General features: G+C 36.6%; 1 protein-coding gene across 5 annotated transcripts in view; it reads left to right on the forward strand.

Annotated features, from left to right (window-relative positions):
• Positions 1-15,533, forward strand: part of ANKRD12 (ankyrin repeat domain 12) — a 102,487-nt gene that overhangs the window by 68,090 nt on the left and 18,864 nt on the right. For 4 of the 5 annotated variants that reach the window (XM_070362008.1, XM_070362011.1, XM_070362010.1 and 1 more), the window contains one exon: positions 6,003-6,150. In XM_070362008.1, coding sequence (XP_070218109.1) covers positions 6,003-6,150 — 148 coding nt within the window. Of the gene's footprint in view, positions 1-6,002; positions 6,151-9,172; positions 12,913-15,533 lie in introns of those variants that run through there. The other variant, XM_070362012.1, reaches the window with a different exon arrangement.

A 15,533-nucleotide genomic window follows, 5' to 3' on the forward strand; every position in this document is an offset into this window, starting at 1 on the left:
CGGGGGAGCCTGGTGGACTACCGTCTGTGGGGTTGCACAGAGTCGGACACAATTGAAGTGACTTAGCAGCAGCAGCAGCAGTGCTTAGTTCCATTACTGTAACCCGCTTATAGCTGAAGCAGATCAACCTAGGCCACTGTTAGCTGTGTCTAAAGCAAAGGATTCTGTTCATCAAAGAAGTAGTTTCTGTTTTTCACTTAATTTTGACTTTTATTGACATACTTGTGCATAGTTTAGAAAGTTGAAAAGTATTACTTAGCTCAGAAAAATACCTAAATTCTCCCTTGTGTCCCTCCACCCTTCCCAGTACCATTAGCCAAAAGCAGCTGTTGTGTTTCTTCTCTTCATTTCTAACAAGGTGTAAGCTATTTTGCCTTATTAAATTTTAGTCTCTAGTTACTGACTCCTGCAAAGGATTTTAATATATATTGCTGCTCTGAGACTCACAGAGTGTACTCTAATTTTATTTTGCCTTGGATTTTATTTATTACCTTGGTTACTACTCAGCCTTGTTCTAATTTTTCTTATTTAGTTCTCTGTGTAAATATATATTTTGTATTTCCTTACTCTCTCTTTCATAACTCTAAAATGCCCTGAATAAGTCAGACACATCCATCAGTTCATTGTTTTTGAGAGTATCTTTGTATACAAAATATCTTGTATCCTGCTTCAGGTGAGACTAGCTGCCCTAGATCTGTGGCACAGATGCTGTCCAAGGATTTCTCTTTGCCGTGAATTTCATGTGGGATTCTCAGTCTCTGTGAGATTTCCAGTCTCTGGCTGGAGTGGTTGTGAATTTGTGAACTACATTGCATTAACTTCTCACAGCAATATTTGTGTGTTTTCACTTGGAGATAAGTGTTGTAAATGATTCATATGTATTAATCACTTTAATCATCACAGTAAATGAACATCCTTTGGTGTCTGTTGTGGAAACTGTATGACCCACTACATTCTAGTACCCTTAGCTTCTCCCGGAGTTTGGCGAAACAAAGACACATGAGGTCACATTGGTCTGAGACACTCCTAAGTTTATTAAACTGATAAGAGTCCAAGTTAAGGGACTAAACAAGATAAATACCAATGTCTTCTTAAGAGAAAGTGAGGTAATGATATATTAAGCTGGAAGAGCTGTTCAATACACTGTCTCTGCTCTCTGGTGAATAACACAGGACATGTTTTCTAACACCCTAGCTCGAATTTTGGTGTCATCTCATACCTTTCTGCTAGAAAAATCCCCCTTAGTTTTTTCATTAGCAGCAAACATTCTCAGCCTTATTTTCTTTTTTGACACAATAAAAATGTCAGGGTCATGCTGCCTGCCTTTTAAAAGCCGCTTTAGTTGAGAAAAAAATGAAATTTGTGAAGATAGATACAAATTCAGTTCTGGTCTGGCCAGTTTGCCATATGTGTGGTCTCAAGTTACTTTTTTCCTTTCAACTTCCTTTTTCTCATCCATAATAAATAATACCTATTTAAAGGGGATATTTTGAAGGAAAAAAAGACACTGAGCATATAAACCTACCTTGAAATCTAAAATGTTACGGAAATTTCAGAGGTCAGAGATTAAAAGGCTACTATTGCTATTTTTCAAATATACTCAAATATTTTAGAAACTAAAATTCAGAAATTAAAAGTGCCATTTTCTCACTTAAATCTTTCTAAAAGACTTTTTCATAATTCTCAAGTTCAAATTTTGAAGAAAAATAATAATGTTATTTTTCCTAAACTGATCCTTACCGTTGTTCCAGTCTCATACATACCTATGGGATAAGCACTTAACTATATTATTTTTCACTCGTGTGCTTTTCTGTTTTCTGTATTGAATATTGAGTCTCATACATACATAATTTGTATTCTGGGTGTGCTGTGTTAAATACTGTATTCACTTCCCTTTTTTAAAAAAAGGATTATTGATAGTTTTTCAAACATGAATAGTTTTTCTTCAAATGTTGCATAAAAAGATCTCTTGATTGCTAAATGTAATGTTAAAGAATTATGCCTTATGAGTAAGACATGTTTCTATGAATACAAGTTTCTAAATATGCACATTGCTACAAAATATTTCCAGAAGCTGACCTTTGAGCTGATGTACTTACAAGGATTCAAACACTATTTCCAGTCTCTTTCCAGAGGGAGACTGGCATGCTGTTTTCAAGAGACCTTTGCTTTTCCTCCTACCAACATGCCTAGGATAGTAGGAGTCATAATTCAGAGCTGTTGAGGGCTATTTTCTCCTTATTCTTTACTTGTCCCCAAAGAGGAGGAGGGAAATGAGAGCCACCAAAAGCTCATTTGTGTTTATCTGTATCATATGATTCTCCAGCAAAGAATTAGATTTCTTCCAATGATACTCATGATGACTACAACCATCCATAAGACATTTCTAAGGTGAAAAAAACAGAAAGATAGCAGTTCTGTCCTAAATTATTTAGATTAAGAGAAGATTACTTTTCTTAACATAGCTTCAGTTCAGTCGCTCAGTCGTGTCCGACTCTTTGCCACCCCATGAATCGCAGCACACCAGGCTTCCCTGTCTATCACCAACTCCCCGGGTTCACTCAGACTCACATCCATCGAGTGACTCTTAAAAAAGCTCTTAGAAGTTAATAAAATGATAACAGGACGAAAAATACAGTATTGAAGGTTAAAGATAAAGTTGAGAAAACCTCCCAGAAACCAGGAAACAGACGGAGGAGGGGAAATGAGAAGAAAGATTAATTCAGGAGATCCAGTGTCCTAAAGAGTTCTTAGAAGACAGAACAGTGAAAACACAGGACTTTATCAGATATAAAAGCAGGAATTTTCTCAGAACTGAAAGAGCAGGTGTCTTCAGATTGAAAGGGTAATTGAATGCTCAGCATGAATGTTAAAAAGACGGAGATCAAAATTCATTATCCTGGGATTTCAGAACCATAGGGGCAAAGGACGTCTTCCAGCTTACAGAGAGAAAAAGCAAGTTCCATGTAAAGGTAAAAAATGAGAATGGCATCAGACTTTTCAATAACAGCACTAGAAGCTAAAAGATAATGCTCATGCCTTTGAAATTGGAGGGAAAACTATTCTATGTCCAAAGTAAGTATTACTCAAGTGAGGATAGAGTAAAGGTATTTTCTGACATGTACCAAAAAACTCTCAGATTATTTAACCATTTCTCAAGAATCTCCTGGAGGTAGTGTTTCAACAAAACGAGGGCATAAACCAACAAAGAAGATACGATCTAAAGAATTCAACACAAAACTGAGGAAAGGGTGTTTCTAGGATGATAGGATGAAGGAAGATGACAGATGAGAAGCAAATCTAGACAGCAGCCAGTCCATTTTAAAGTAAGTGAGAAGGCTTGGAGAAGGACTTTAACAGAAACAGTGGTTGTGTGTGGAACTGAAGGGATCTGTGCTTGTAGCAGAATGGGGGATGAGTTAAAGATAAGTATGTAGAACACTGAGCAAATGAAAAATGAAGATAGTTAACTCTGGGATAAAATGACTTGTGGAAGAATGAAAATTTAGTCATGGTATGCTACTTGGTTCAATATTTATATTAGTCATAATACACACAAAATAATATGACTATTTTGGAAAGTTAGGAGGAGGGGGAATGATTATGTATAGGAGTACAGGGGTGCAGTTGGTAAACGAGAGCTGAGTCCCTGTCTTCCATTGTAAGACAGTAGACAACACCTAAAACTGAAAAATACAGAAGCAGCATGCTAGGTATGATATTTGAGCATTGAAGATAAATATCAGGGACAATTGTTTTTCACTAGCACCCTTGAATAGCTATTTGATCTTATTAAAAAATGCAACTTGATGAAAATTAATAAATAGGAAAATTGAACATTAACAGTTGATCATGAAAAAAAAAAAAAAAAAACAGTTGATCATTGAGAAGGGAGTGGCAACCCACTCCAATGTTCTTGCCTGGAGAATCCCAGGGACGGGGGAGCCTGGTGGGCTGCCGTCTCTGAGGTCGCACAGAGTTGAACACGACTGAAGCGACTTAGCAGCAGCAGCAGCAATTGATTATGAGTTATTTGTTTTCTTTTTGTGTTCTTACACTTCAAATGTTCTGTTTTGATGCTTTATTCTTCCATAGCCTAGAAACAATTTTTCATTTTTGTTTCACTGTGAATCATTGTTACTCTTAAATACTTTCATTTGTTAGAAATTCCTGATTTGTAGCATCTTGTTTAATGTTTTTTGAAAAAGATGTGCTATACCAGAAAACATCATAGTTGTGTATTGAGAATACAAAAACGAACAAAGATTTCACATAAAGTTTATGGTCTAGGATAAGGGCAGAAATGTGTTAATAAATTATAGTACAGATTTACCTATGACAGCACACACTCATGTCACTGGAAATAAAAGCTCAAAGCAAAAGAGATGTCATGGAAGCAGAATTAATAATACTTCCCACCTGTCTGACGAGGAATATGAGTGAAAAGGACTTCGCTGGTGGCACTAGTGGTAAAGAATCCTCCTGCCAATGCAGGAGATGCAGGTTCGATCCCTTGGTCAGAAAGATCCCCTGGAGAAGGGACTAGCAACCCACTCCAGTATTCTTGCCTGAATAATCCTATGGACAGAGGAACCTGGTAGGCTACAGTCTATGAGATCACAAAAGTGAAGGACACAAATTAGTAACTAAACAGCAACAATGAATGAAAAACAAGAATCAGTGATGGCTCCCATCGTTCTGGCCTCAGTGACTGGGTATATTTTGGTGCTAGTCACTAAGAATAGAAAAGATAAAGGATAAGGGTGCAAGTTTAATGAACTCTGGGACCAATTGGGTTCAACGTTTGTATTAAAATATAATATATCGAAATTTGGTTCTGAAGCTGAGGAAGAGGGCTAAGAAAGAATGAGCATGAGAATGAAAATGGATGGATGGATTGCATAATTGTCATCTCATTCAGAGTGGGTGGTGAGCCCTCCAGGGAGATGATGTAGAACAGATTGTGAATCAAGGACAGAGCCCTGGGGAAATCACCTGTGGCTTAGATATTCACAGATATTAGAAGACTCATTTCACTGGACTGATGGCAACATAATTGTAGGTGGAAGGCTGAAGGGCCAGTAAGAAAGAAGTAGTCTAAGGCTGCAAGGGTAAACACTGTCCAGGAGCTTGACTGTTAAGAAAAGAAGAGAGGTTTAGGTGGAGGAGAAGAGTATAGGCTTAAACAGTTTCTTTTTTTTTAAGTCTGTTTCTTTATTCCCATTATTGTTTTAAGGCAAAAGAGAAATGAACTAGAAAGATTGGTTTCTAGAAATAAGTCAATCAAAAAAGGTTTTAATATAGAAAAGAAGTGGAATAGGAAGAAAGAAAGAAACCAAAAAAATGAAATGACTAGCCAGGCACATCTTGGTTTGTGGAGCCCAAAACTTATGTAATTTGTGGGGACAGGTTCTTTAAGAAATGAATAAAAAGATACAGGGCCATGTAAGGGGATCATGAAAGTCAGAGACGTTGCATTTTAAGCTTCATTAATTTTAAGTAATCTCATATCAGTTAGTGATAGTTTACATCCCAGGGAGATGGAGAAAAGAAGATTATTAAAGAGCCTTGGTGTAGGGCTGGTTGCCTTAAACAGGGGAAATACTTCTTTTGAGATTTCCTGTAGCCTGTACATTGCAAGAGGCCAGGGAGCTTGTTACTCTTATTCATTGATTTATCTGGAGAACTTGATGTAGTCCTTGTTAAAGGTACTTAGTAAATATTTGTCAAATGTTTGATGAAACAGATCTCAGAAAAATCATGAGATTCGGTACTAAGATAGCCCAACCTCAATTTTAAGGAGCAACTGTCTTGGTAGTAGATGCAGTCAGAAGGGGGATGGCAGTGAAAATGGAACTTGAGAGTAATTATGATTTAGAATAGATAGTGGGGAAGGAGGCGGAATAGACGGAGCAGGAGGAGACTGTGTGTATAATCGGGAGAATGGTTGAAATAATGCAGTCAACAAAAGGACTGAGTCTTCCTACTGTTCAATGTTACAGATTGTGAAACTGCTGCTTCGTCATGGTGGAAACCCTTTTCAAGCTAATAAACATGGGGAGCGTCCAGTAGATGTGGCAGAAACAGAGGAGCTGGAGTTGTTGCTGAAAAGAGAGGTGCCTTTGTCTGATGATGATGAGAGTTACACAGGTTTGTTCCACATGGTCTCTGTTCACCTGTTTACATGATATTTTAGTAGAATGTTGTACTTCTGCTTTGTAACACCTAGCACTCTAGCTGTTCAGAATGGTGAGTTCGGTAACCTCAGTTGAGGTCCTGTCTCCACGTCCTCCGTGTAAATGGGGTCCTGATGCTCTTGTCCTATTTCTGTGATTTCTTTTCCCCACAAATTGCTGATGTCAGAATCAAGCCTGTTGCAGACTCTCTCCCCGTTAATAGTTACCAGCACTACTACACGCTGCCACTGTTAGCTGTACCACGTCTGAATTCTTTTAATCCTTTTATTAATTAGAGCACTACTCACCAGACCCTTCCTGGCATTGATGAGTCACCTTTGCATTTTTATTTTTGTGTTTAGGTGGTTGAATTCTGGTCATTGTTGTAAAATTGCGACACAATTTTACAATCACAGTTTTTAAAAAGGGAAGATCCAAGAAGAGTATTTCAGAAAACTTTTGGCATACTCAAGAGTTTTTTTAAAAACCGATAAGTAAAAAACATACCTGCTCCAGGACTGGTTTCTGTCGTGGAGGGGAGAAATAGTTATAAAAGATATTAGATCATTTAGCAAGGAATATGGACAGTAGATTAGTGTTGTTTCAGTGTAAATTCACGAAGTTGGCAACTATGCTATAACAAATAATATCTTTATGTCTTGCAAAATACCCTCTGAAGTATATAGGGTAAAGAGCCATTATATATGTAATTTACCCTCATATAGTTAAGGAAGAAAATGTATTTATACACATATGTTATATATAGAAAGAAAGTATAATGCAAGAAGAGTAAAGTGTTAACAATAAGAAAACCTAGGTAAAGGATTTATAGTGTTTATTATTTTTTATTTTCTAACTTTTTGGGAGTTGAAATTATTTCCAAATTAAAACTAAAATACAAATTTAGATCTGTTGAAAAGATCTAAAGCTGACAAAGACAGTAGCAGTAGTCATTCCTGGTACCCAGATTATAATTGGGAAATATTTTCTCCTAAAAGAAAGCCAAACTTTGTTGGAAAACAATGGATGATGCTAAACTAAGTCTAGGGCAGGAAATATAGAACATCTACTTATTTCAGATTTTAGGTTTTGTCAGAAGGCCTTAGACAGCTTGGAACTGTTCCCCTCTAGCCAAAAATTGGAAAGTTTGAGCTTCAATAAGGGTGTTAATTGCAAAGATTTGAAACCCATCAAACATGTTTAAATTCATGAATTTTTCATGGTGAATTTTTAAATTAATTCATGGTCACCAAAGAACCAGTTTGTTATCTTAAAAAATCGGCAAAAAAGGGGGAAAAGTCAATCATTTATTTTGCTTCCATATTCCTGTATGAACTCTTACCACTGGGTAACCTCATTATGATGAGAAGAAATGTTTTCTTATAAGATTAATACAGCTAAAAGAATGACAAGAGAGACTGACCACTTTGCAGCCCCCTGTTAGTTGATGTCTGGGAGCATTGAGGATCAGTAGTTGCCAACATTAAGTTAGAAAGAGGATGAAACCCTTGCCTGCCCTCCTGCTGAAGGGACACTCTGCTCCCCTCCTCAGTCCTCTAGGTCGGATCCTGCTGCCATTGGCAGGAGGGGCCCAGACAGAGGAGTGTGCTGAGCTGCACCCAGCGTCTTCTCCCAGCTGGATTGTACGAAAAGAGGGAGGACCTGTAGAAAAAAAATAAAAATGACTTAAAACACCATATCAGACTTTAAAAAATGGACAAGACTAAAATTTTAAGTGTGTACTTAATAGGTACTTCTCCAGGGGAATTTTGTATAAAACTCAGTTAAGGTGAATAGCACATAAAAGGTTCAGGATATTGGGTTTTTTAAATACTAAGAAATTCTCAAGAATTGTTATGTTAGGGGAAACGCCTGATATGTTTTCAGTAGTTCTGAAAGGAGCCGGCAATAGTGATTGTTCTCGTATTCCACTAAGGAAAGGATCAAGGCTTCTGCTTGACTATCACCCATCCAAAAGGCGGGCTGATTATAAGGAGAAGAGACATGGGGGAGGGAGGAATAGAGAGAGACAAACATGTTTTTTAAAGGGTTGACAGCAGTGTTTAGTAGTGGGAATTGTAATGATGGGAGCTAAAACTATAGGAGGAATTATAAAGATGGCAACATTCCTTTTTGTGTATATTTTCTCTCCTTCACCCTCCAATAAATGTAGACTGAAGTGTTTGGTACAGACATTAACATTAACAAATATTTGTTTAATTGGAGGAAGGGGTAATTGGGCCTTAGGGATTATGCCAGAAGTTTCCATTACCCACAAATCCAGAGTCACTGAACCTGTAGACTGAGTTTGTCCGTTAAGGAGACTGGGTGAGTCTGGGAACACCCGGTCCGGCAACAGCAAGGTCTCCTCTGGTGCTTCAGCACGGAGGGGCCATCTGTGAGCTCGGAGGACATAGCTGGTGAAGGAAATGAAGATACTAACATGATTATCTCCTAACCCCTGTCACTTCTTTAATTTCAAAGTATTTGTAAATCCATCTGCCAGGTGCAAACTGAAAGTCAGTTGAACATCTTTGTGCTGTATGAAATAAAGATTATAATAACTGAATTACGTAGCTTCCATAGGAAAGTAAGAAAATAAGATTTGAAGAAGAGAAACATTTTATATGATATGTAAATTCTCCCATTTATTATGCTTATGGACTTTGTAATCCTGGTCTCTTCAGAAAACAATAGCAGTGAAAAGCAGCTTTGGTTAAAAATCTTTCTGTGAGAAAGAAGTGCTGCAATAAATTTTTCCCATGGAAGAAGTTAGGTATTTTATTTGAACTTACATGTTTCATTAGAGTAAAGCACATCTTTTAGAACCGTTTTTGATTTTCACTGATACTGTTTCATGTGTTCATCAGCTATGTATTGATTTTTCAGCATACTTATTTTCCACATGGTGAATGTGCCTGAATTATTGCTTGATCAAAATCCCTCAAGGAATGATTTAAAAATCATCAGTAAAAATTATCCGTAAGTATCATACAAAGATTTTGAAGTTGCTGAAAAAGACTGATGAAAATACCCAAATTTATTGTTTAATTTACATGAGGTCCTTGTCAGACTAAACATCATCTAATCTAAATTCAGAATGTATTAATATTTAATCGAGTATTAATTTGACTGCCCATAGACTTTTGTACATGTAAAGCCTGACAGCATTGTTACTCATTTTGTATGTTACGTCATCCATGTGACAGATACACTTTAAGTGTTGCAAAGTTAGAGAGTATAACTGGCTGTGGATTTCAGAACTTAAATTTGGAGTAGATAAAAAGGCATTTTGTAGGAAGCATTTTAGAGTTCAGCTTATGCCATTAGGTGTTGTGCTTTGTGACAGTGCTGCTCAGAGGCACTGTTCTGCAGAGTGTCAGGTCCCCAGGGCACAGAGCTTGTGCCAGAACATAACGCCAGTGCACGGCTTCTTTCATCAGAGAGGAGGATGCTCTGACAAGAGGTGTCTGTCCGATGAGCTCAAGAGTGTGCTTGTGACATCGCTGATTTCCTCTGATATAAGCCTGTTACTTCATCATTTCATCACAGATTAGTAATAAACAATGTGCAGGGTGGCCCAAGTTCGTGAACCTCCTTGAGTAGTCATTTTATGTCATGCACATCAGATATTTATGATATTGCTGGAGGAATTCATGTCCTGGTCAGTACAACTGATTTGCATACAAGTCGACGACACTTAAATCTGCATAATTCTGTGGTTTTTTTTTTCCCCTAACCTCTGCCCTTTTTCCACAGTCTTATTCCATATTACCATCCTGACAGAAATTCTATCTGATAATAGGATTTGCTACAGATATTTGCTTCTTGCTAACCTGCTGAAAGCTGAGTCATATACAGAGAACCAGACCACGCTCCTGAACCAGAATTACGGTAACGGAGAAGTGGGTGACTCTGTGTCTCACTGCGCCCCTCCTCATGCTTTCTGACACTCATTAATTGCCAAAGATTCTGCTGCAGGTTTGCAGACCCTGTTTTATTATGTAAACAAAGTGCCCAGCGGGTAAAGTTGAAAATGCCAGGCATTGTTAAAAATAATTGTTCACCCTTTCCTTACATTGCTTTGACTGCCAGTAATCCGGCCATATTTATTAAGCCACTGCTATAAGCTTTGCTCACTTGAATGCTTCAGATTAAGCAAGGAAATACTCCATCATAAGTAGGCAGTCTGTGTTTAGAGTCTACCATGAGACAGATTAAGAAACTTCCAAAAAGACAGGGATACGTTGTTTCCCTCTGGTGTTTGCTGAGTGCATTTCTGTGTTATAAAATACACAAAATGACCAGTAACTCAAAGCTTTATTTTCTTAATGTTAAAAGATTGTAACTATTCTAAGTATATTGTCACATTTGTTAAACTCATATCCTCAGTTTTATATTTCAGGAACTATGAAAATATGACCATTCATGCAGATATGGAACTATAACAGTTAATAAATCAAGAGATACAAAAAACAATTACATAAGTCAAAATAGACCAGAAATTTTTATTAAATGGATTATGTGATGTTAACAATTTAATTGTAAGTAGGAAGAAGACACACCTGAGGAAGTTTTAAAACAAGCTTCTTTTAACCTTGGAAGCATAAAGACTACAGGTAGAGGTCACATAGAGTAAGCACTGTACTTGGTGTTCAGCAACTTTTATTCTTCACCCATCACTGTGGTATAGGTGCTTACAAGAAATGAAAAGGCATGTGATGTGCAGAGGGCTGAGCATACAGCATAATAGGCAATAGATATTCTTTAGTGATCAGTTAAAAGAAATTCCGTCACCATGTTTTGCATACTCTGCTTTTTCTCCTCTGTTTTGTGATATATATGGTACACTTTATACACAGAGTTCTGGTTTTAATTCTTCACACGTTTCTCTAAATATCACCAACTACTTCTACCTGAATCTTAAACAACCAAAACCTCTATAGTTCTCTTATTTGAAAGCCAGTACTTTAAAATCAATACAGGTTTTATCATGTGTTTTATGTAGATTCATTATATCAACCTAACTCTAAAGCTTAAGAGTTTTAAATTCAAGATTGAGTGTCTTTTTAAAATTTTATTTGTCAAATTTTGTTAAGTGGAGAAAAAGGGAAAGAAATTATTATACCTAAATTACCATTTATTATAAGCATTTGCTCTTTAGTAGTGTCTATAAAAATTGCATAGTTCTATATTTTTTACTTACTCATATATCAAAAAAGTAAATGGGAAATTGTGACTACAGCTGGTATGTTGTTTGGATGTCTGCAAATGAATATGTCTTTAAATTTTTATGTTACATAAAATAATAATCTCAATATCTCTCTTTGAAGTTTATCTAAATATAATCAAGAAATTTTAAGTGTATTTGCCCGACATATATAAAATGGCTTATTGCAAATTCAGAATGAATCGATTTTTTGTTAAAAATATATTAGCTTGATGGTTTGTCTTATAAACTGCATTTCTACCAGTGCCTAGCAACTTAAAGTGAGTCTGTCACATTATTTTAGTCCTTGAGATATTGCTGAATATTTAAGACTAAAACTCTCTGAAGGGTACATTTGGGCAGAACTCTTAAAAAAGACCTTTGACTTAAAATATTGTATGTATACGAATAAATGAGTTTAGCCTTAGCTATATCATCCTGTTTTACCTACTCATGGTTTAAAGGACCTCCATGTAATATATATATAAATATATATATGCATATATATATATACACACACGTATTGATGGAATAGCCGAGACTGGGTGATTTTTGTCAGTTTCCTTTAGTGACATCAAATTTTTTGTAGTGATACCAGTCATATTTTCAGAGGGGGACAATCTTGATTAATTTATACTTTATAGACTTCATTTTTTTGTGACTGATACGTTGGTAGAAAGGCCATGTATAACTAAGGGAGTGTACAGAGTGGTGTGGTACTTGGTTTTACTTTTTATGTCAATTTCGCTTTTAGACATAGTGTTTTCACCTATTGATTATACTCTCTTCTCTCCCCAGCTCACCCCTAAATTCTTTGCTGTAACTCCTTTACCTGTACCTGTTACTGTAGAAATACAGTGAAAATATATTCCCATATAGCATACTTACTTCCAAATAAATGTACTAAACATGACTACTTTTTTCCTATACAGTAAAATTAAAATAACTAACCTTTACTTAGGAAAATTGAGGTTTATTTTATTTTATTTTAAATTGAGTTTTAGAAATGGAGATTTAGAATAAGCTGTATAAAATTACCCAATATTTTATTTTCCTGTCTCTAGACTGCATTTTACAATCAATTTAGGGATATGGAAGCTATAAAGATATGTTTCCTAAAATGCGGTGTTTTTTTTCTAATGTTACTTCCTTGACTAGAATGTAAGTTATATTTATGTAATCAGGTTCAGTATACTGGTTGTGGTTAGGAGAGTATTGCGGAGCAAAGCAACAACTCAAATATCCCTCCCAGTGGAGCCCCGGGGGCTCTGAAGTTCAGAGCCAGCCTGTTGCAGGCGCATTCTAAGCAACAGACTGCGGTTCGAGGGACCAAGGAGCACACATGCAGGGGATGCCTGCTGTAGAGGTCCTCCATTAAACTGCTGAAGGAACCAGTTTTTCCATTTATCAGTATGAAAAGAAATCCAGAGAGTTGAGGAAAATCAACTGAAAGACAAACAAGAAGGGCCAAAATGAACAAGCACAGCAGTTGATCTGGAGAATGAAAATTACGTAGGAAGCAGAAGGGTAAGTTCTCAGTGCGCTTGGAGACGCTGGGATGATGGTGGGGGCTGTCAATCCAATAACCCTAACAGAAGGCCACCTTGAAAAAGTTGGCCAGGAAAGTCCTTGAAATTCAAAATGTTTTTCATTACTGAAAGTAAGCATTCCATATAGAGTTAAAGAATAAACTGGACATGGCTGAAGATCTAATTTGAGATCTAAGAGAAGGGCAACACATAAAACATTGAAAAATGCATTGGGAATATGAGAAAAATGGTTTAAAAAAAACCGTACCCAGCATATCCAATATTATTTTTACAAAGAATAATAATTGTTGGGAAGAAAATAATTTTTTTAGTTGAAGATGTCTCTTAACTGAAGAAAGATATTTATAGATCAAAAGGGAATGTACAAAGCAAAAACAAGCATGGAAAGGGAAAACCCCACATCAAGTTACATCACGACTTCAAGGATAAAGATTGTTTAAAATTTTACAAACTTCCAGAATCAGAGGCACAGAATCAGAGTCAGAGTGACTGATTTCTTGTTCTTAAAAGCTTTTGTGAGAAGATGGGTGCAGCTTCAGGCTCAACGTTGTATGAAAACTGTTTTGAACCTAGAATTTCATTTGCAACTAAAGTGCAAGGTTAAAAAAGTCTAAGAGGAAAATACAGACATTCAGATTTTGATGAAAAATTCCCAAGTGACAGCAACGAGCAATTGTCATACTTTAGAACAAGGTGTCAGAGATATTTGTGAAGAATTTATCAAGAAAGGAGTAGATTATAGTACACAGTGTGTGAATTAGATTTTGAGAATTCACTGTGTCATGTAAATATCCCCTTCCATTCTTTTGTTCTTGTAATTTTTTGTTGTTGAAAAAATCATTTGCCTGGTAATTTTTCTCAAAATCTGGATTTTGCTTACTGCATCTCCATGATTTCAATTTCAGGAAAACTATTTTCCAAATAAGGCCTTGAGATGTACAAGAGCAACTTTCAAATGTATTGCATTTTTAATCAATTAAGTTTTGTTATTTAGTACTTTTTCACAGGTAACAAAATGCTTTAATGAAAAATTTAATGCTTTAGTGATTGCTTATTTCTCACTTGTCTCCCTAATTTCCCAAAGAAGATTCTTGAGATGATAAACATAGTATTTTTTTAAGGAGCTTTTTTATCAGAAATAATTCAGTAAACTGTTTTAAATACAAATTCAAATCTAGTAACTAAATAGATAGTAAAAACGAAAAAGTTGGAAACAAATTGAAAACGGTGTCGTATCACAATGACCATGGCCATTTTCAGTACAGGGGCTTGAGGATTTGGATTCTTAGGTGAATTTCTCACTATCCTAAGAGAGGTGGAGCAAACATGTTTGTTTTTACTACTGCGCCAGAATTCCAAAACCAGCTTTATCCATAGTCCTGGGTAAAGTAAATCAAAAAGGTTTAGGACTCCTTAGGGAAGAAAAGGGATTTGAACCTGGTCTGCCAGCAGAATGGCATCACAGAGAAGTAGAGTCATCGCTGGGGTCCCAGACTGGCCAGCTTTAGGAGAGCCATACAGGGTTCTGATTGGCAATACTGAGAGCCCGCATGCAGAGAATCGAGCCTGGTGGGCGGGTACAACTCAGTGACCAGAGCCAGGCTGCCATCCTCCTCCCGGGGTAACTCCACACTGTCGTCATGGTATATCGTGATTACATATTAACTCCGTGTAACATGCAGCCCTGAAAAACAGTAATAAAGAAAATGCAACTTTAAAAGAAAATGTCTGCAACTATTGAATGAAAAAAAGCTGTATATGAAATGGGGCATGCTGTGTTTGAGCTGCCTTTTGTTACGTTAGTTGTTTTCACACCCTGAAGTCTGCCTGAAGTTCCTAATATCCTTCCCACCCCATTCGGTGCTGTTGCTGTGAGAAGCCTGCTCCCCTTTCCCAGGTACTGACTGGAGAAGGGTACCTGCACCCTTTAAACTGGGTGCCAACAGCCATCTGAGCCATCATCAGGCTGAGTCACTGTTACTCTGCAGAGCTGTGTTCTTTTCATCACATCACACCTCCCGCTGAGCACTTTGTGCCTAGAGAAGCATACTAAATGTTTACTTAAGATTGATTCTAGTGTTGACTTGAGGTGTTAAGGAATATACAAGGGAAAAAATCATTCCCAGTTTCCAGTTAAACTTACCTAATGGGAAAAAATATAAATAGAATAGTTGTATACAAACCATAAAACATCAACTCCTTAAAAACTGCAAGGGGAGAAAAGTCCTCAAGAACAAATTGTAAATAAGGTGCCAACAAGGAAAATAACACCTGTCATATAAGTACATATTCTTGTATTTATTTAATTGAGGAGCAGAACAAATACTACTTCCAAAACAGTTGTTCCCTTTTTTGCATCATAAAGTTCTACAGTTTGATGCTTTGTATTGCAGTGTTAAGAACTGGGAATGGAGTTACGCTTACAAGCAATTGTCATTCCAGAAATGTTCTTTTTTTTTTAATTCCATGTGTCTGGCACTTAATAGTATTAGAATATTACCACATCTTCTCCACATCTCTCCAGAGCTCTTGTCCAGTGCTCAGAACCTTACAGACACTCTAAAATGCGTCTGCAATTTGAATTTCCAGGTAAAGAAT

Source organism: Bos mutus, chromosome 24 (assembly GCF_027580195.1).
Source record: "Bos mutus isolate GX-2022 chromosome 24, NWIPB_WYAK_1.1, whole genome shotgun sequence".
In the NCBI taxonomy this organism is placed as follows: Eukaryota; Metazoa; Chordata; class Mammalia; order Artiodactyla; family Bovidae; genus Bos; species Bos mutus.